General features: G+C 44.0%; 1 protein-coding gene and 1 pseudogene across 2 annotated transcripts in view; one reads left to right on the top strand and one right to left on the bottom strand.

The window, feature by feature from the left end:
• The window catches only part of TMC5 (transmembrane channel like 5), a 98,244-nt gene that overhangs the window by 55,752 nt on the left and 20,894 nt on the right, over positions 1-21,598 (top strand). Inside the window, exons 1-9 of one of the 2 annotated variants that reach the window (XM_081560818.1) lie at positions 1,116-1,445; positions 3,190-3,289; positions 5,878-5,965; positions 6,733-6,981; positions 9,259-9,410; positions 11,261-11,405; positions 12,290-12,445; positions 15,507-15,658; positions 20,760-20,838. In XM_081560818.1, coding sequence (XP_081416944.1) covers positions 1,136-1,445; positions 3,190-3,289; positions 5,878-5,965; positions 6,733-6,981; positions 9,259-9,410; positions 11,261-11,405; positions 12,290-12,445; positions 15,507-15,658; positions 20,760-20,838 — 1,431 coding nt within the window. In that variant the 5' untranslated portion in view covers positions 1,116-1,135. Of the gene's footprint in view, positions 1-1,115; positions 1,446-3,189; positions 3,290-5,877; positions 5,966-6,732; positions 6,982-9,258; positions 9,411-11,260; positions 11,406-12,289; positions 12,446-15,506; positions 15,659-20,759; positions 20,839-21,598 lie in introns of those variants that run through there. The other variant, XM_081560817.1, reaches the window with a different exon arrangement.
• LOC145533577 (U6 spliceosomal RNA) lies at positions 7,964-8,062 on the bottom strand (annotated as a pseudogene).

Raw genomic sequence — 21,598 nt, 5'->3', positions numbered from 1 at the left:
CTAGTAATTATCGTTGGTGTGGGGAGAAGTAAAGAGTTCTATTATTAGTCCAGTCCTGACATTTAATGAGAGTATGATTCAGAGGGTGTTTAGTTCATTCCTCTGCACCTCAGTTTCTCCAACTATTAAATAAACAGCACAGCCAAGGTGATTTCCAGATCAGGTCTGCTGGGTAGGGACTGTGTCCAGGTGCCCAGCATTGACACAAGACAGTGGTTTAGCGATAAAGGGATTTATTTTCCTCTTGTGACAAGAAGTAGGCCAGGAGTGAGTCCAGAGTTTTTATGGCACCTCTTCCCATGATACTCTCAACACCCGAGGCTCCTTCTGAAGCGTCTTTTCCCACCACCCTCGGCTGGTGAACATTTTACCCTCTTGTTTTCCAAATGGCTGTATCTGGTCAGGAACAATGTGAAATGGTGAAATGCAAAGGGTTAAATCAGGCAAACTTTCACCCACTGAAGAGCATTAATGGAAGCCACAATCTCGTTGGCTAGAATGGGGTCACAAGTCCATCCTAGGCTGCAAAAGGAGCCACGCTTTGCCACGAAGGAAGCTGGGAGAGTTTTAACTGAGCACCGTGGCTGCACAGGAAAGGAGGCATCTGCTGATGTGAGAGAAAGAGAGAATGGGTGTGGGAAGCAGACAGACAGCAGAGGGGCCACCCAGGCAGTCAGGAGATGGCAACTGTTTCACTGTAAACCCATCTGGACTTACACAGGCACATAAAACTACCAATAAAACATAAGTCTTAGACCAGAGGCACCAATTAAAAAGAAGACCATGCCCTTTGATGATCAGTCATTTAGAAGAATCTCTGCCTTCTATTTCTAGAATCCTATCGCTTTAATAAAGAATTCTGTTTCTGGCCTTTTACCTAGCTACTGGGACAGAATCGCCACAGGAAAACACTCCTCTTCTCAGGGATCCCCCTCTGGCGTAGATGTGAGGAGCTGTACTGTGATTTGTGGGGGACTGGTTTTGTCCACCTCATCTTGGCATTAAAAACTGTGAATGGGGCAGGTCTCTGTGACTCATCACTTTTCTGGGCGGTTCCCAACAATGCCAGTGTGACTGCTATATGAGGTCTTGGGAAGCTCACCTTGGTGGGACCTAAGGCTTGGGGGAACGAGAGATGCTTTCTGGTGGTCAAGTGAATGAAATCATTGTCGAGGTTGAGCATGACCCATCTGGGGTCCAAAGCCGTCCATCTTCAAGTCAGATTGTTCCAGAAAAGACACCGGTGAACTCAAACTCCATCCTGGTCTCCTCCATTTCTGAGAGCGATGTGACAGACTCTCAGATTTCCAGCAATCAGAATGACAAAAAGGGCAAGCAGTTATTACGGTTTGTAACACCTTTGAAGGAATCGTTTTCTCTGACCCTTCATAACTCAGAAAACACAGGCTTAGACACCCCTCGTACTTCACACGAGAACATCCAAGGTGAGACCCTGGGGCAGAGGAGTTAGAATGGGAGCAACCGCTTCCGAGTTGCCCACAGGGCTGTGGTTTTAAAACATCGAATAGGGTGAAGGCTTGAGGATGCTTGGGACTTGGAAGGGGTCCCTTTGAGAGGATCTGACAGCTAATAAGGAGTTTTACCTTGATCAAGCTCATTTCACATACCTGGTGTTCTGCCTTTTTGTTATCCATCGAATTTAGTTTTACTTACCTGCCACTCTCTGCACGTGTAATACAGGCACGCCTGTCATTTCCATTTGCTGAGAAACTGAGGCTCAAGGAAATTAAATGACATAGCAGTTCTGGGATCAAATGCAGGTCTGCCTGATTCCCAAGCCTGACACCTTAACCACCGTCCCGAAGTGCTTTGGACCCAATTCCTAGGTTCGAGTATCATGGGATGCCTCCATTTGTCAAGTCCTCCGTGAAACCAGGTCTTAACTGAGACCCTCCCTTGCCTCGCAGCTCCTGTCATCAAACACTGATTTCTCCAATGTTGTTTCTCTTTCACTCCTTAATACTCCAGGCATGAAGTCCAGCCATTCTCAGTGACTTCTAAGGGGGGAGGGGGAGGGGGATCTATTCACACCAAAGCATTTTATGAGTTTAGCTCCTTTGTTGAAAGATGGGGCGTCTCTTGTCACATTGCTGTCTCCCCGAATTTCTGGGCTTTTTTTCCTCCTTCACCTTTATTCCTCTGTCTGTCCCCACTTCTCTCTTAGGAGATGCTCAAATTCCTCATCTTCAGCCAAGTGATTTGGAGGCCCTGTTCTGGGAATTCTCGCTCTGCCTCAGCTGTGTCGCTGAGAGGAGGGGTTCCATGCAGCTTGACAACAGGGCTGGGAGCCAGCCACACCTGCCATGGGCCCAGTGGTCCCCACTGCTCCCCCCATTATGGATGGGGCCACAGTGCCATGCAGACACAACCCACCCAGAGGAAGAAGGCACTGCCTTTTCCTTGTTTTTTTTTTTTGAGTCCTGCTTTTTTGAGAAGGAAGAAACTTTTTTCGTGCAACCCCTCAGCAGACCACCTCTCACGTTAGCCAGTGTATCACATGCCTGGAGCTAAAGAGGTCACCTGCTGGGTGTGGGGCCATCGAGATAGGCTCAGACTCACAGGGACCTGCCCGCTGGAGATGGGCTCTGGAGATGAGAATCTGGAGATGGACGCCACCTTGCAGAAGCCCAGGACCTTGGGAAGGAGGCGGGTAGATGCCTAAACTGAATTGGGATCTTATTAAAAAGGAGAGATGACTGTGGGGTAGGTGATCACAGCATCTGCCACGCGGACCCGAAGTGTGAATCTGAGTTCTCGGGAGAAGGGAGGGGGAGTCATTCCAGGGGTGGAAGAGCAGAAGACGACAGTCAAGAAAAGTAAAGAAGATGCCTGGGCCTGGAGCTCAGAGGGTCGAGAGAAAGCCATGCAGAAAATTACAGAGAGAAAAGAACCAGGCTGACCACACGTTCTGGCTTTGTTGTATGTGCTGTGTCATAGAAAAAGGAAAACATGGAGTTGGAATTGCATACAAACTGTCACATGCTTTGGCTTTGAGATGTTACATGTGTATGCACCATCTTTTTGTTTTTATTTGTGACTTTTCGGCTCACTGAATCTGCATATTCTTTCCTGTGCACTCATAAAAACATGCTCTAGATCTTTAGCACCATATTTTCAAATGCTATTATTATGTTAAAATAAAAAATTAATCTCCTTTTTTTTCTGCAGGACAAAAGTTAATCGAGTCTCTGATACCCATGACATCTAGAGACAGAATTAAAGCCATCAGGAATCAGCCAAGGACTATGGAAGAGAAAAGGAACCTTAGGTATGGACTGAAAGGTTTTTTTCTTGCACACATTTCCTAGAAACCTCAGTCTTCTACTTTTGTCTCGTGTCAGAAAGATAAGAAATAAATGCAAGGGAAGAAGCCATCTTTCTGCTGAAGAATTCCACATAATATGTGTTGGTCACCAGGACTGTGGGCAGTGCTTAGTGACCTGCTTCCAGAGAGTGGAGCATGGAAAGAGGGGGACATCGCTTCCTGGGGTGAAGTCTGGCTAATCCTGCCTGGGCCAGGTGCTCAAGGCTAATATCTCCAGAGATAAGTTGTGTGATCACAGAGTCCCCTCTGTGTGTGTGTGTGCACGCATGCTTAGTCATGTCTGACTCTTTGCAACCCCATGGACTATAGCCCACCAGGCTCCTCTGTCCATGAAATTCCCCAGGCAAGAATACTGGAGTGGGTTGCCATTTCCTTCTCCAGAGGATCTTTCCAACCCAGGGACTGAGCCTGTGTCTCTTGCATCTCCTGAATTGGCAGGCATGTTCTTTACCAGCTGAGCCATCTGGGAAGCCCCTCACCCCTGTGTACTCTCTCCTAAAACCCACAACCCTAGTCTAACCAGAGAAAAAAAGCAGAGAAACCATAATCAAGGGACGGTTTTCATCATACCCGAGTGGTATTCTTCAAAACTGTCAAGATCATCAAAAAGAAGGAAAGTTTGGGACATGGGGTTCTAAAGAGACATGACTAGTGATGCGATGTGGTGTCCTGGATGGGTCCTGGAATAGAAAATGAGCATCTATGGAAAAACTGGTCAAGTCAGGATAGTCTGGAGTTTAGGTAAAAGTTACACACCGATGTTGGTTCCTTAGTTGCAACTAACCTACCATGGAAATGTAAGATGTTAGTAGAGGAAATGGTGAGTGGGAGATGGGGATTTTCTGTATTGTTTTTGTAACTTCTCTATAAATTTTAAACTCCTCTTAGAAAAAAGGTGTGTGTAAGGGGAGAGTTCCCTGGTGATCCAGTAGTTAGGACTTGGCACTTTCACTGCTGTGACCTGGGTTCAGTGCCTGGTAGGGGAACTAAGATCCTGCAAGCCATGCTGTACCAGGCAGGGGCGGTGGCAGGGGGCAGGGACACAAAACCAAAACAAACAAAACCTCAGAGGCTTTCTAAGCCCAGGAATTCAAAAACAAGAGTGAGGGCTGTTTAACCCTTCAGCCCTTCTTGCATTAATCATTCCTCAGCATTTTTCTTTTTGTAATTTGTAGGAGTTGACAGGGCTTCCCAGGTGGCACAGTAGTAAAGAATTCGCCGGCCAATACAAGACACACAAGAGATGAAAATTTCATTCCCTGGATTGGGAAGATCCTTTGGAGAAGGAAATGGCAACCCACTCCAGTATTCTTGCCTGGAAAATTTCATGGATAGAGGAGGCTGGCGGGCTACAGTCTATGGGGTCGCAAAGAGTTGGACATGACGGAGCACAAGTGCAAGGAGCTGGTAGTAGAGTAGACGCAATTGCTAATAGATAATTGTATGTATGTAAATAAATGATGTAATTGTTCTGAGGTTCAGAGTCTGGCAGTAGAAGTAGATTGGTCAACAAGTAACTTATAAATGATAGAATATCAAGCCAAATCAAGGTAGAAGGAGATTGCGGGGGAGGACTAGAAGATAACAGGGCTAGAGATAACAGTCCACTTGGGCAAAGTAGAAGACGTCTGTGAACTGAGCTTTGGAAGATGGTGTTGTGGGGGTGGGCCTTTGGCTGGGCCAAAGGAAAGAGCCCACAGCAAAGGAGATGTAATGAGTTCATGGAAAAGTAAAGAGAACAACTGCAGCTGGATCTTCTTGAAAACACTCTCCCGTTTCAAACTCTGCTTGGCTCTGTCTGTCACACAGTGAGGGCCTTGTGGTGACCCAAAAGACTTTACAGCAGGATTTTCAATCTGACATTTGAGTCTGGATTATTCTATGTCTGGGGGGCTGTCCTGTTCACTGTAGGGTATGCAAGCAGCATCCCTGGTTTCTAGATGTCAGTGGCCCTCCCAACCCCCAGTCTGACAGCCAAAAAAAGTCTCCAGATATACCCAAATATCCCTCGAGGCCAAAAATCTTCCTGGTTGAGAACCACTGTCTTCTAAGACCCCAGCCACCTACCCACGGTTATCACTCACACTCTCCACCCTTCCGCTGCTCATTCCTGCCCATCCTGGCCTCCCCGGGGCTTCGAGTTGGCTCTTTCCTGTGCTCGGATAGTCCCTTATCTACAGACTAACCCCCTCTTCTCCTTCCAGACTTTGTGCAAATAAGAAGCTATTCAAACCATAACAGGGTCTTCAGCCCAGTGTTTCCCACCTCCTTCCTCTGCTCTGGTTCCCCTTCTTTTTCCCATAGTACCACTCACCTTCTATCATCTTATATTGTTTACCTACTTTATGATTACATTTCTTATTTATTTTTCTTTCTCTTCCAGCTAAGGTGTCTGCTCCATGAGCTGGGGAGATCTGTCTGTGTCTCACCAGCTGGGACTGTGCCTGGCACGTGGCAGGCACTCAGGAAATGTCAAGGGGATGAATGCATTACCGCAGAGGTGTCTCACTTTCTCCTGCCCTTTCCCACAGGAAAATGGTTGACAAAGAGAAAAGTAAGCAGTGCCGTCGTATCCTGGAGCTCAACTGCTGCGCTCAATGTCTGAACTCCATTTCACTGGTAAGTTGGTCTTTACTGAGGTCAGTAAATGGGCACGGAGTAGGGTGAAACCAGGGGGCGGGAGAGCAGGGAGGAGGGAGGACCCACAGGAAGGAGAAACCAAAATTCACGGCCGTTTCCTTGAAAGACGTAGAAATTGGGTCAGTTTAGGTGTGGGGAAAACATGTGGGCATAGGAAGGTCTAAGGAGCTGCAGAGTTATTTAGTTATTGTTTGGGCATCCTAGCTACTGTGAGTGTCACCTTCAACAGCAAACCTAGGAAGGTAATAAATAATAGTGATACAGACCCGGGTTCTTGGTCTTCCTTAATCAATAGAAACTGATAAGAGGCCAGACAAGAAATTCAGGCAAGTCTTTACTAAGGTCCTGCAAAAACAAGTAGCAGATTCTCTTGCTTGCTCCCCAAGGTAAGGACAGGCTGGTTCCTAATATGGGGTGAGATTAGGGGTATGTCCAGGGGAAAGACGGTGATGGTGATGCCATCCAATCATCTCATCCTGTCGCCCCCTCTTCTCCTCCTGCCTTCAGTCTTTCCCAGCATCAGGGTCTTTTCCAATGAGTTGGCTCTTTCCATCAGGTGGTCAAAGAACTGGAGCTTCAGCATCAGCATCTGTCCTTCCAATGAATATTCAGGGTTGATTTCCTTTAGGATTGATGGGCTTGATGTCCAAGGGACTTAGAAGCACTGGCCTGTTGCTATTGTCAGGCCTGCTCAGTAGGTATTTGTTGAGGAGCCGTCCAGCCGTGCACTTTGTGTCTGCCCCCAGGCATACCGGAGGTTCAGGAACAACCTGTCGGAACTGCTCAGTTCCATCAGCCTGTGGCAGAAGACGCTCAAGGTCATCGGAGGCAAGTTCGGCACCAGTGTGCTCTCCTATTTCAACTTTCTGAGGTGGCTTTTGAAGTTCAACATTTTCTCCTTCATTGTGACCTTCAGTTTCATCATAATCCCTCAGCTAACTGTGATGGAGAAGAACCACCTCCAGTTCACTGGACTGGAATTTTTAACCGGGGCGGTAAGTGCTCCCCCACACCTGGAATTCATACTTGGAAACCCAGGACATGCCTGCTGGCGCCCTTCCAGGCCTCTCATTTGCCTGAGAGTCAACTGATGCAAAAGTGGGTGTTTAAAATGTTTTCTCTTTTTCTCCAAAGTAACACACACACAATTTCGGGAGAATTTCTGTCTCCCGAGGTGACCATGTTAACAGTTTCTGTTGTGCGGAATCCTCTTCTCTGCACACCTATGGGCATGTTATGCATGGACATACACATCTTTCTTTTTAAACAAAAGATGAATTATTCATATAGACTTCCTGTGACTTGCTTCCTTCCACCATCTCATATTGGTGTTCAGAGATCTACCTTTTCTTTCTTTTTTTATTTTCTTTCTACAAATACAGTGCTTCTTTAAAAAAAAAAAATTCCTAGTATAGAAGAGAACAAATTAAGAAAAAGTCTATTTTACCCTCGCTCTTTTGTCTACCTCTCTAGTTTGGAGTGTATCTTTATCCACCGTTTTTCTTCCTATACAGTCATAGATACATAGATACACAAGTCAATAACACTAAAATATTTTTTTAAATAAAAAGAGGGTGAGATAATCCAAGTTTTGCTTTGCAACTTTTTTTGCTTTACTGCATATGTTGAGCATGGATATACATCCATGTTATTCTCTTTATTAACAACCACAGTGTATATACCCAGCTCTCTATTGGAGCACATAGCTCCCACCTTGTGAGTTTACCTTCAACAAGAGGTTTCTGCCACTGAGGCTGTATGGATAGACAAATAGCTCAAGAGCCAAATCTGGCTCACCACCTGTTTCTATATAGCCTGCAAAATAAGATTGATTTCCACATTTTTTAATGGTCAGAAAAAAAATAAAAATGATAACATTTTTTTTTTGTAACCAAAACTTTAATCCCAAGGATTCTCACAAAACATATTACAAATGACAGCATGAAAAAAGAATCTTGCCCAGTAACTCAGTTCAGCAAAAATACGGAATGCTTCACGAATTTGCGTGTCATCCTTGCGCAGGGGCCATGCTGGTCAAAGGATAACATTTTTAATTGGAATATAGTTGCTTTACAATGTGTTAGTTTCTGCTATACAGTGAAGTGACTCAGTTATATATATACATATATCCCCTTCCCCGTGGACTTCCCGCTCACCCCCATCCATCCTCCTCATCTAGGTTATCACAGAGCACTGAGGTGAGCTCCCTGGGCTATATAGCAGGTCCCCACTAGCGATCTGTTTTATATATCGTAGTGTATACCTGTCAATTGTACTCTCCCATTTCATCTCACCTTCCTCTCCTCTACCCTCATGTCCGCATGTCTGTTCTGTATATCTGCATCTGTATTCCTATGCTACTAATAAGTTCATCTCTACCATTTTTTCTAGATTCCACATATATGCATTAGTATACAATATTTGTTTTTCTCTTTCTGACGTACTTCACTCTGTATGACAGACTATACTAATCCACATCTGTACAAGTGACCCAATTTTGTTCCTTTTTCTGGCTGAGTAATATGCCATTGTATATATGTACTACATCTTTATCATTCATCTGTTGATGGACATTCAGGTTATTTCCATGTTCTGGTTATTGTAAATAGTGCTGCACTGAACAATGGGGTACATGTATCTTTTTGAATTATTGTTTTCATAGGTTATGCGCCCAGTAGTGGGATTGCTAGGTCATATGGTAGTTCTATTTTTAGTTTTTTAAGGAAATAAGGGGCCTGTGTAAATTGGAGGAACAAATTAGAGAGACCCGGAGGAAACAGTTAGATAATTGTGGAAGGCAGAACATTGGAATGCACATGTAATTGTAGACTTGTTTCCTCCAGGTCTCTCTAATTTGTTTCTCTGATTTATACAAGCCCCTTATTTCCTATAAACTGAAGTTTAGACCTAAAGACTTGGTTTGTTTCATTTTAAGCATGTTTGACCATAATACTTAATAGATGACAGAGGCACGTAACAGCTGGCTGTCCTGCTTTTAGTCATGCTTGGCTTGGTCATCGGGTCCAGGTGCTGATTACTGGGTCCCTCCGGTGTAAAGTTGTGTTGCTTTGCGATCCTTTCCACCTCTAAGCACCTAGTGATAAGACGTGTAGGTTCTCAGTGTCCTTGTTTTGCCTCTTTCCTGGCAAACAAAATGTCTAAACTGACCAGTGCAGGCTTCTTGTATATGGAAGAAGTCAACTCTGCTGACGATAGTCCTTCATTGTTTTCTCGAGAGATCCACCTGACCTGGGGTTTACTGTCCTTTTCAGGGTTATTTTACTGACACAGTGATGTACTATGGCTTTTACACCAATTCTACCATCCAGCATGGCAACGGCGGGGCCTCCTACAACATGCAGCTGGCCTACATCTTCACAGTCGGAGGGTGTTTGGTTGTCTGCTTTTTCAGTTTGCTCTTCAGGTATGGAATGTTTGCATTTTCAGATTCTAAGCTCTTTATGGTTTTAGGAAAAATTTTAAAGGCTCAAAAGTTACTGGGGAAACAGTTGCTCTGCAATTTCAACTTTCTACTCCTATCTAATCCTTTCTTGTCCTAGAACATAAAGTATAAGTTTGGACAGAGGAAGAGAAGTTTTCATGTGCTTTTAAAGAAATTGGTCAGTCTGAAAATAAGCATGCAATCACTCAGGTAGTTTTGATGAACTGTTGTCAGTTGACAGTTGTCAAATGTTCAATCTGTTAAACCTGTTAGTTTGCTAGGTCTTTGTAACAAAGTAACACAGACTGGGGGGCTTAATCAACAACATTTTTTTTTCTCAAATTCAGGATGCTAGAAGTCCAGGTTCAAGATGTTTCAGCAGGGTTGGCTTCTCCTGAGGCTTCTCTCGTCAGCTTGCTGACAGCCACCTTCCCACTCTGTCCTCATATGATCTACCCTGCATGCATATCTGAATCCTAATATCCCCTTCTTATAAGGACACCAGCCAAGTTGGATTGGGCCCACTTAAATGATCTCACTTTAATTTAATTACCTCTGTACAGACCCTATCTCAAACACAGTCAATTTCTCAGGTGCTAGGGGTTGTATATATGTGTGTGTTAGTCTCTCAGTCATGTCTGACTCTTTGCGAACCCATGGACTTTAGCCCACCAGGCTCCTCTGTCCATGGGATTTTCCAGGCAAGAATATTGTAGTGGGTAGCCATTCCCTTCTCCAGGGGGATCTTCATGACCCGAGGATCAAACCTTGGTCTCTAGCATTGTAGTCATAGGACTTCAAAATATTAATTTTTAAGGAGTACAGTTCAGCCCATAACAACCTCACTGCCAGCATGATAATACAAAATAAAACAAGGTTTTGTTTTGTCCTATCGAACTAGGAAATGTTTCTGTTTCTTAAGCTGTTATTACTTGATGGTGGCAAACTTTAGAAAGGTAGTGTCCATTTTGCTCCGCATGTTTTCATATGCCAGGCTTAGCGCTAAGTGCTTCCTTGACCCAATTTCAATGAATCCTAGACATCTCCATGATAATTACAGCTGCCTTTATTGAGTGCTTACTCTGCTAAGGGCTACACTGACTCTTGCTGTGGGCTGAATAATGCCCCCCTCTTCAAAGATGTCCATGACCTAATCCCCAGAAACTGTGACTATGGTACCTTATCTGTCAAAAGGGATTTTCCAGAAGTGATTAATTTAAATATCTTAAAATGGGCCGATGCAATCACAAGTGTCCTTTAAAGAGGGAGGCAGGAGAGTCAAAGTCAGGGAAAGAGCGAAAGATGCTACTCTTCCGGCTTTGAAGATGAAGGGGCCACAAGCCAGGGAATGCAGGCAAGGTCTAGAATCTGGAAAAGGCAGGGAAAGAGATTCTCCTCTAAAGCTTCCAGAAGTAATACAACTCTGCCAATACCTTGATTGTTGACCCATTTTCTGATTTCTGACCTCTAGTAAGAATACAGGTTGTTTTAAGCCAGTAAGAAATTTAGGGCAATTTGTTATAGCAGCAAGAGGAAACTAATACAACTCTCATAGTGAACTAGTATTATCCCCATTATACAGATGTGGAAACTGAGGGTTAGGACCCTTAAAATGACAAAATCCCCCAGCTGGCAATCAAAGATTACAAAGTCAGATTCCAAAGCCAATGCTCCTGACTATTATGTTTGCTGTTGCCCTGTTCCAGAACTTCAGGCTAACTCTTTCATGTTGCCTTTCACCACTAATGATGTAACTGTTCTTTGTTATAATCCCTGCACCCTCAATGTCTGTCCTAGTAATGCTTGGGTATTTTGGTTTATGCCTTTCCTAGTATGGCCAGGTATTTCCGGAACAACTTCATTAATCCCCACATTTACTCCAGAGGGATTGCTAAGCTCATTTTTTGCTGGGACTTCACCGTCACTCATGAAAGTGCAGTAAAGCTGAAACAGAAGAATCTGAGCACTGAGATAAGGGTAAGGAGAGCTAGCTTTACACCCCTTCCCATGGCCAGTCCTCTTTCCTCCTTCAACATGCCTGTGACTTTTCTTAAAGTAATAATGTATTATTTTTTATTCTCCATGATACTGGCAGGAAAAAAAAAAACAACCCTAAAACTATTTTAAATGCCCAGTGCTGGTGATGGTGTAGGGAAATGAACATTTTCACACAACGTGGTGACTTTGTTATTGATATAAGCTTGCTGGAGGGCAGTTTCACAATTTACAAAAAGATGTTAAATGCTTCTCAACCTCACAGTTTCAGGTTTAAAATTTTATTCAGTGGTTTTTGACTTGGAGCAGATTTGCCCCGGAGACACAGGGCAATGTCTGGAGGCTTTTTTGATTGTTGCAGTGGAGGAGTATGTATTACCAGCATCTAGTGGGTAGTGGCCAAGATGCTGCTCAACATCCCACAATGCACAGAACAAGCCCTCAACACAGATTTATCAACTCTGAATTACAATAGAGCTAAGGTTGACAAACCATGATCTATAGAAAAATATTTAAGAGCAAAAAAGAGCAAGCGGAATTTGTAAACTAAGGGCCTTTGACAAGAGGGTTGCAGAGGGTTCCTCAGCCTTATTCTTCAAGAAGGCCCTATGGCCTCAGTGTATTCTCCCAAGATCATGATCCCAATCTCTTTCCCTCTGAGATGGAAAAGGTATTCAGTGAAGAGATGGGGGGTTCTTGCCCATTAGAGATTTCCCCACAGGTCTCCTAATCCAAGTTCATGGTACATTTTCCCACTCTCTCGCCGGTGGGTCTGTGTCTCTGAGAGCACCAAACCCTGGGGGGTGGGGATCTTTTCTGACAGTGTAGGGGTTCTGCGAGTGAACTTGACTTCCTTGTGTTTACAGGAGAACCTGTCAGAAATCCGTCAGGAGAATGTCAAGTTAACATTCAATCAGCAGTTTATCCGCTTCTCTGCCCATGTGGCAGCCTGGGTTGTCTCTTCCGGAGTGGCCATCATCTGCTGTATAGCCGTTTATTACCTGGCTGAGAACAATTTACAGGTAACCAGAGAGGCAGGAGATCCAGGGTCCAGAGCACAGAGAAGCAGGTGAAGGGACAGGATGCAGGAGGGGGAGGGTGGGGTCCTGGTCACCACTCAAAACGAGGTTGTGGCCAGCAGCATCGACACCAGGAGGAAGTTTGTTTAAAAGTGCAAAACCTGGATCCCTCTCTTGGCTCACAGACCCAGAATCTGCATCATAAGAACATCCCCAGGGGATGTGTGTGCACACCTCAGGGTGGAAGCTCTGGGCTAGTGGAGAGATGGGAACTTTGGCCACAGACCTGGGATCAGGTTTTGGTGTCCTCCTTTATTATATATTATATTCCTAATGCCTCTTGGGCACCAAGTAGACACTTAATAAGTATTATGAACCAATGGAATTTGGCTTGTGATTTACTCTTCCCATGGGCTTCCCTGGTGGCTCAGATGGTGAAGAATCTGCCGGCAACGCAGGAGACTGAGGTTCGATCCGTGGGTCTGAAAGATCCCCTGGAGAAGGGAATGGCAACCCACTCCAGTATTCTTGCCTGGAGAATCCCATGGACAGAGGAGCCTGGTGGGCTACAGTCCACAGGGTTGCAAAGAGTTGAACACGACTGAGTAACTAACACTTTCACTTGCCAAGCCCCTAATTCCTTACCTATAAACTGCAATACCTGCTTTGTAGATGTGTGGTCTGGACTAGAGAAAAGTTATGTGAAGAGTCTACTTAGTACCTGGTACTGTGGGTGATAAAGGAATGTTAACTTTTTTTTTTTAATGATATGAACTCTGAGACTAATTAGCTGGGTGGACAAAGTACTGTTTCTCTGTGTGTTTCAGCTTCTCTTCTGGAAATGGGGCTAATTGTAGCTGATTTTGTGGACCCCTAGAATTGTGGTACAGGTTGGTCTGATTGTGTCTCTTTCTTTATTGTCTTCCCAGTACTCTAAATATAAAACGTATCCTCCATGGCACAATTGATAGATCTTTTGTGATGTGGCCCCTGCACACATCTTTAGTCTCAATACCCCACAACCACTTACATACCACACCAGCAACACTAAATGATGTGCCCCTAGTTCACTGAACACACCATGTTTTCCCTTATCTCTAGATGGGAAACATGCAGTTCGTTCTACACTGCCACCCTTCCCCTTCATCTGGCAAACCCCTCCTTTTCTCCCTCTAGACCTCAGCATGAGTGACACATCCTCCAGGAAATCTTTTCTCCCCATCACCTCCCTTACTAGATTGAGTTAGGTGTGCCTGACTCTGCAGTCTTTCCCTGTGTGCTTGTCACATGCAGCATTGAAGATGCTTGTTTACTCATTTATTTCTTCAAAAGAATAGCCAAGCACCTGGCCCAACACCTCGTACATAGCAGGTGCTTAACCCAGTGGAGAAGGAGCCATCAAGAAATGGGTGTGAAATGATACAAACCTAAGGGTTCATATTAAGGCTTGCCCTGAAAGAGATGAAACTGAGTCCCAGTCCTCCAGGGTCTGGCACTGCCTCCCTGAGTTGGAAGCTGTGGCAGGGCAGCTGTAAGTATAAAGAAGATTTCTGAGTTTCTCCTTGACTCCGAAGGTTTTCTTCACACTCACGTGAAGTGAAGGAGGTAGTGAAGGAGGAGAAGAATAATCATTTCCATTGTTTGAACATCTGTGCCAGGCAGGATCAACCCTCTGGACAACTCGAGGAGGCACATTCATCGGCAGCTACAATTTCACATGAATGATGCCCCCAGCTGTGTCATTTAGCAGCTCTGCAGCTGGACCTTTTCTTATTCGAAAGTGAAAGTAAAGTGAAAGTGACTCAGTCATGTCCACCCGACTCTTTGCAACCCCACGGACTATGCAGTCCATGGAATTTTCTAGGCCAGAATATTGGAGTGGATAGCCTTTCCCTTCTCCAGGGGATCTTCCCAACCCAGGGATTGAACCCAGGTCTCCCGCATTGCAGGCAGATTCTTTATCAGCTGAGCCACCAGAGAAACCAAGAATACTGGAGTGGGTAGCCTATCTCTTCTCCAGCGGATCTTCCCAACCCAGGAATCGAACTGGGGTCTCCTGCATTGCAAGAGGATTCTTTTCCAACTGAGCTACCAGGGAAGCCCCTTATGTGGTCTCACTTAATTCTTACAGTGTTTCTGTGGGTTATATGATAATCTCCCCATCAGGCAGACTAGGAAAGAGGCTCAGAGACGCTATGCTTGTGGTTCCAAAGCTTCAGCTTATAAGCACAGGAAGGGGTGCAGCATTTGACCCTAAGTTACTCTGGCTCCAAAGATACTGTGGAAGTGCAAGTGGTGTTTTCAAAGCTATCCAGAGGTAAATACAGGCAGAGTCAGGCTGCAGGGTGGGAGGGAAATGGGGGAACTTTCAGACATCAGATAAATCCACTAGAATCTCTTAGTGGGATTCTAGGGTGCCTGGCAGAGGGGGCAGCAAAGGCTTCACTCCAGCCAAATGCCAGGGTGGTGTCCACACAAAGGCAGAGGTGCCCCTGTGACCCTCATAGAAAAGAGCAGCATGGGCTAACAGAGGCTCCCCTTGCCTTAATTCAGCCCCCGAGGACAGGCCAAGCCTGGTGAAATGAGCAAGGGCACGCAGGAGAGCAGAGGAGAAATTCCCTTGTAGCGTAGCTTTGGTACGACAAGGTATGTCAAGCTTTTCTTCCAGCAGCCCGGAGCACATTCTCATTTTTCCAAACCTCTTGGTAAGGAAAGTAAAGTCACAGAATGGCTGTTGGGCCATAGGTCACTGAGTCTGATAGACCTGGGTTCAAATCTGCCAATTCCTAGCTGGGAAACCCTGGGCAAGCATCTTTGCCTCTCTGAGCCTCAGGTTGTCCATCAGTTAAGTCTATTAACACCCACCTGTTGGGCTATAGTGGAAATTAAAGCATCATGTGAGTAATTCTCGGGCAAGGACAAGTGTTTGGTAAGTGGTACTTTAATAGCTTATCTCAGAGGAGCTACTTCTGAGGTTTTCCCACTTTGGGGGATCTTCTGAGTCAGGCAGAGAGGGGTCCAGTGTACGGTCAGCAACTTGATTCTCTCCCTCCATCCCCTGCAGTTCCTGGAGAACCACAGTAATCCTGGGGCAGTGCTTTTACTGCCTTTCGTTGTGTCCTGCATCAATCTGGTCATGCCTCGCTTCTACTCCATGTTCAGGCTGGTGGAGCACTACGAGATGCCAAGGCACGAAGTCTATACCCTCCTGATCCGGTAGGTGTGGCTGTCACTCCTTACTCCAGCCTCCATTTTCATGGAGGGAAATGGGATGGAAACTAGAAAGGGTTACACACAAGTATCAAAGTTCTGTTTTCCAGAAAGAATTTCAAGAGTAGATTATGTTTTAATGGTGTGAGTTACTAGCCATAAAATCTAAAGAGCCCTGAAGAAATACAGTATTTGGGTACATCTGCCCTTTGCTTAAACTAATGGCTTATCTTTTCCAGTTGCTGCCAGCTTGAGGAGCATGGTTCTCAGTTATGAGATGTATGGGTGGGTAGGTTGTGCACTGCACAAATGTTCTTGGCTAAGAAGTCATGTGGGAACTGATCATCCAAAGTTTCCATGAGTCCGACTGTGGGGCTGAGTACCCACTGAATTAGCCAGGAGGAACAGGTTCATTTCTGTCATTTAACCATCCAAATGGTTGGTTGGAGGGGGAGGTTGAAGTTGAGGGGATGCTTTTGGCAATTCATTGGCTGGGAAAGGATCCTTTTTTGTGATTCCCAGAAAGGCATTGTATGTGCTAGAGGTGACCCCACAGTCTTGATAAAGTATAAGGCTACCCAAATTGTTTTCTTTATTGCTTCTTCCTGGCTAGTACCCTGACCATTTCCTGGTTATGGTGGTGTTTATAGTGATGAGGCTGAACTATCAGATTGACTTTTTTTTTACTGATCAATTTCAGAGTCCTTACTTTACTATTGCCTCTGAGATCTGGCTCCTGGTCAGTTCTTCAGTTGTATTTTCTACTTTTTCCCCTTCCTCAGTGACCCCAGCCTCACTCGCCTTCTCATTGTTCACAAACTGTATGCCCACCTCAGCACTTTTGCACTGGCCATTTCTTCTTCCTGGAACAGCAAATTTATACTTATGTTTATGTTTATAGTTTCTTCATACAAATCTTAAACATTTCCATTACCCTTAAATTTGTAACAAGCATATTTTAAAACACATACACACACAGATATATACTTATTATTTTAGATCAGGAGTCGGCAAACAACAGCCTGCAGGCCCAGCTTGCCTCTCATTTTCATAAATAAAGTCTCACTGGAATGCAACCATGTCCACTGGTGACATATCATCTATGACTCCTTTCCTGCTATAACTGCAGAGTTGGGACACAAAATGTATGGTTTGCAAGGCCAAAAATATTTGCTGCCTGGACCTTCACAGAAAATGTTGACTGACTTCAGGCTAATGTTTAGAGTTATCTGTATATGTATTAGATAGATAGGTCCGGAGTTCACTTTTATTTGAACACAAGGAATAGATTAAATATTAAATATTATGATTAAATAGATTAAATATTAAATATTATGATTAAATAGATTAAATATTAGACGTAAGGAATCGAAGATGATGTGCATGTGCTAAGTCACCATATTCATGTCTGACTCTTTGCAACCCTATGGATTGTAGCCCATCAGGCTTCTCTGTCCATGAGATTCTCCAGGCAAGAATACCGGAGTAGGTTGCCTCGCCTTTCCTCAAGGGCATGTAGGAAATGGCACTCCATTCCAGTATATTCTTGCCTGGAAAATTCCATGGATGGAGGAGCCTGATGGACTACAGCCCTTAGGGTTGCAGAGTCGAACATGACAGGGCCACTGAGCACATATAGATACAAGTATTATTTTCCTGAAGAAAAAAATTTTAGAAAGCCTTCCTTTCTACCCCCACTACATCTCTGGGTGCCTCCTGTCAATGGTTAGAAACAATTGGGATTTTTTTTATTCTGGTTTAAAAAAAACATTTAAACCATTTTCAGTGTACAGTTCAGAAGCACACTGGCTCCTTTGCTCACCAGTGTCTGTTAAACGTATCCTACTTACAATGTCCTCCTTTTGTGAGAGAAGATAAGACGTTATTTTAGAGTAGATCTTGGGGTGGTCAACTTTTTAAGTACTTCCAGGTTCCCACATGTTTTTTATTTTGCCTTTCTATTTGAATGTGGATTTGCATGGGCCAAAGACTCTGTACTCTAACTACCTCTTCTGAGGCCTACAGGTATGGTTTTGAGGGTTTCTGACATCTGGCATCACCAAACAATCACCCTGTTGTTCTTTTCAGACCCTTTGTATCTGCTGTCTCTAAGTTCCAGGCATCTTCAGAGCTATCACCACCTCTGAGGCAATCTTCTCCCAAATATGTTTTAAGTTGAGTTTTCTCCAGTCTTCTTCACTGGCCCCTTTTCATATTTTAATCTTTGTGTCCTTTATTTCTGCTTTCTATTTTCCATAAATTCCTCTGTATTTCTGGTCTGTTCATGATGACTTTTTTGTTTCCCACTGCTTTTTGGAGAAGGCAATGGCACCCCACGCCAGTACTCTTGCCTGGAAAATCCCATGGACAGAGGAGCCTGGTGGGCTGCCATCTATGGGGTCGCACAGAGTCAGACACGACTGAAGCGACTTAGCAGCAGCAGCAGCTTTATGGATCTTTTAGCTTTTGACTTTTTTTTTTATCATTTCAATACAATTTGGATGTAGAGGTGATAGGTTCAGTATGATAGGTAATAGGCTCCAATGCTCAGTATGTCATTTTGATCTAATCACTTTATTTAATTTGAATTTTTCTGATCCCAAGAGAGATTCATTATCTTTTAATATATATTAGCCCTATGTATTGTTCCACAAAATATTCAAAATCTTCTCTATATGCAGAGAAAATAAGAAAGCTCAGAAATAGGTTTAACCTGGAGTTACACTGTAGTTAATCTATTTAAGTTCTGACACCAGTTCTGACATGTGGGGCTTTCCCACACCACCAAGCCATTCTCCAATACACACAGATGGGTGTCCTACAATTTAATTCAACTCTGACACTATGTACCTGAAAATAGTGTCAGAATCCCACAGGGTAAGGGCTTAGCCCCACAGGACTGCCCCCACCCCTGCTTCTGATACCAGTCGCAAATCCACATTGTCATCGGGGCTTCTGACCGACCAACTATAGATCGGAGGTTCCAGTGACACCCTTCTCAGGTTTGAGAATTTGCTAGAACAGCTTACATGACTCAGAGAAACATTTTACTTATGAGATTACTGCTTTATTATAAAAAGCTATAATTCAAGAACAGTCAGGTAGAAGAGATGTGTAGGGCAAACTCGGTGGAATGTGGAGCTTCCTTGCCCTTTCTGAGATTTTTCAGTCTCCCAAATACCATCCTGTCACCAAGCCAGAAGCTCACCAAACCCCCTCCTTTTGAGTTTCTGTGGAGGCTTCATCAGGTATGCGTGGCTGATTAAATGGCCACTGGTTCTGTTCTGTGCTTAGTAGCTCAGTCGTGTCTGACTCTTTGCAACCCCATGGACTGTAGCCTGCCAGGCTTCTCTGTCTATGGGGATTCTCCAGGCAAGAATACTGGAGTGGGTTGCCCTGCCCTCCTCCAGGGCATCTTCCCAACCCAGGGATCGAACCCAGGTCTCCTGCATTGCAGGCAGATTCTTTACCCACTGAGCTGTCAGAGAAACCCAATAAATTCAATCTCCAGCCCCTCTCTCCTCCCTGGAGTCTGCAATAGGTACGCTGAGTTCAGATCCTCTAAATCACAGGATTGGTTGTCACGCAACCAGCCCCTAACCTTAGTAGACCTAGGGGCTTCCCAACAGTCACATTAATATAACAAAAGACACCTTGATAGCTCTCCTCACTTAGGAAATTCCAAAGGTTTTAGGAGCTTAGTGCCAGAAAAGGACAAGAAGACAAAATGCATATTTCTTATCATAAATGACAATGTAAATGCATATTTCTTATCATAAATGACAATGTCACTGTACCGTAAGGCATTAATCCAGTAGATATTAAGAGTCTACTATAGGCTAGGCGCTGGATAAGAGATTTGGGATCTAGTGTTGAAAAACGCAAATCCTGTCCCTTCCTTCACTGTGTTGTTTTGTCTAATGGTTCTCAACCTTTAACCTGCACCAGAATTACCTGGAGGGATTTCTGGGCCCTATACCAGAGTGTCTGATTCAGAAGGTCTGGGATAGGGCTAGAAAATTTGCCTTTCTAAGAAGATTACAGATGCTTCTGCTGGTCTGCAGACCATACTTTGAAAACGACTGGTGTAGTGGTACATGGTTCTTGACACATCGATGCTGAAGACCTCTTAAAACCAGCAGTTATTGATTTAGGCAAAGTGACTAGGTTTAAGAACTTGCTGTTAAATCAGGCGGTGCTTGTTTTCAACCTTTGTCGTGCCCCTAAGCAATCCGTGTGATCTTGGACAAGTTATTTCGTCTCTCTGTGCTTCAGTTTCCTCATCAATAAGATAGGCATAAAATACTATCTACCTGATGATAGAGCTGGAATGATTAAGAGAGATGATTCGATAAAGTGTGAAGCATGTTTACTGTCTCTGGTGGCACCTGATGAATAGTATGTATGTGTACTACTATTACAGTGAGAAGTGAAATCAGATAGTTTGGATATGTCCAAAAGAGAATGTATCAGTCAGAATAAATGAGGTTAAACTGTGGTAACAAATATCCCTGCAACCCCCCGCCCCCACTCCAAGCTCACAGTGGTTTAGAACACAAGTATTTATCTCTTGTTTATGTTGCATGCCCTTGTGGATTGTCAGGGAAATTCTGCTTATGTTAGTTACTCAGGGATTCAGGCTGATTGTCATTCCAGAGGGAAGATGGTGAATCTCACTGGTATTTAAATACTCTAATCTAGAAATGACACAAGGTGACACACATTGTTTATGCTCACAGCTCATTTGTCAGAACTAGCCATATGTGCCCCCGTCATACACAGGGGGCTTCCCTGGTGGCTCAGAGAGTAAAGAATCTGCCTGCAACATGGGATACCTGGGTTCAATCCCTGGGTTGGTAAGATCCCCTGGAGGAGAAAATGGCAACCCATTCCAGTATTCTTGCCTGGAGAATCCCCATGGACAGAGGAGCCTGGTGGGCTGCAGTTCATGGGGTCGCAAAGAGTTGGGCACAACCAAGCAACTAAAAGCACATAACCACAGGGGGCAGGAATTTTCATCCTACCATGTGCCCCAAATGAAATATTAGCAAACATCTTCCATGACTGCCATGGAAGTAATGATAGTTGTTTTCTCTTCATTTTTTAGAAATATCTTTCTGAAAATATCAATCATTGGAATTCTGTGTTACTATTGGCTCAACAGTGTGGCCCTGGATAGTGAAGAGGTAAGATTTCTATGCCGTTTTGCTTTAAGCTTGGCTTTGACCATCAGGGAGGAAGTGAGTTTCTCAACGGTTTATGCCAATGATATTAGAGTAGATACCATGTTATTTTTCCCATCCATCTGTCCATCTACTTATCCATCGATTCATCTGTCCATCCATCCATCCATTCACCCTTCCATCCTTCCGTCCATCCTTGGGCTTCCTACAGAAGTCACTAATTTCAAAAACTACCCATTTCGACCTTTCTGTTTGTGCCAGTCTGCTAAACCTCTAAGTCACTTTCTTAATCAAGAAGATATAAATTATTTTAAAATTATTGAAAGACACAAAACCATAGAAACAGGAAGCTCAAAGAACACTGAGCAAGAAAACACCCAAAGAAAGAAAGAAAGAAATTAAATTAAAAATTTTTAAAAACTCCAACTTGGCATGTCATATATCATTACAGAAAACTATAAACAAAGAGTAAACCTTAAAAAAACTAGAATATTTTTTAAAACTTTACCTATAGAGGATAAAGAATAGGAAAATGCAGGGGGTTACTTTTCATAGTACTCAAAAATTATTTTTTGAGAGTCAAGGACAATTCTTAAGTGTTGAAATAAAAATTCACCAGCCAAGATTTCCATATCTGGTTAAATTATCCCTTAAAAGTGAAAGATAAATAAAGACTTTCTCAGAAAAAACAAACACTGTGGGAAATCATTTCCAGCAGAATTTCCATACAAGAAAGGTTTAAAGAAGTCCTTTAGACAGAGAA

The sequence above is a fragment of the Giraffa tippelskirchi genome, chromosome 13 (genome assembly GCF_054371585.1).
Source record: "Giraffa tippelskirchi isolate mGirTip1 chromosome 13, T2T-mGirTip1v1.2.pri, whole genome shotgun sequence".
NCBI classification, from domain to species: Eukaryota; Metazoa; Chordata; class Mammalia; order Artiodactyla; family Giraffidae; genus Giraffa; species Giraffa tippelskirchi.
Note: the sequence above shows the minus strand (reverse complement) of the source record. Positions and strands in the feature narration are given on the sequence as shown.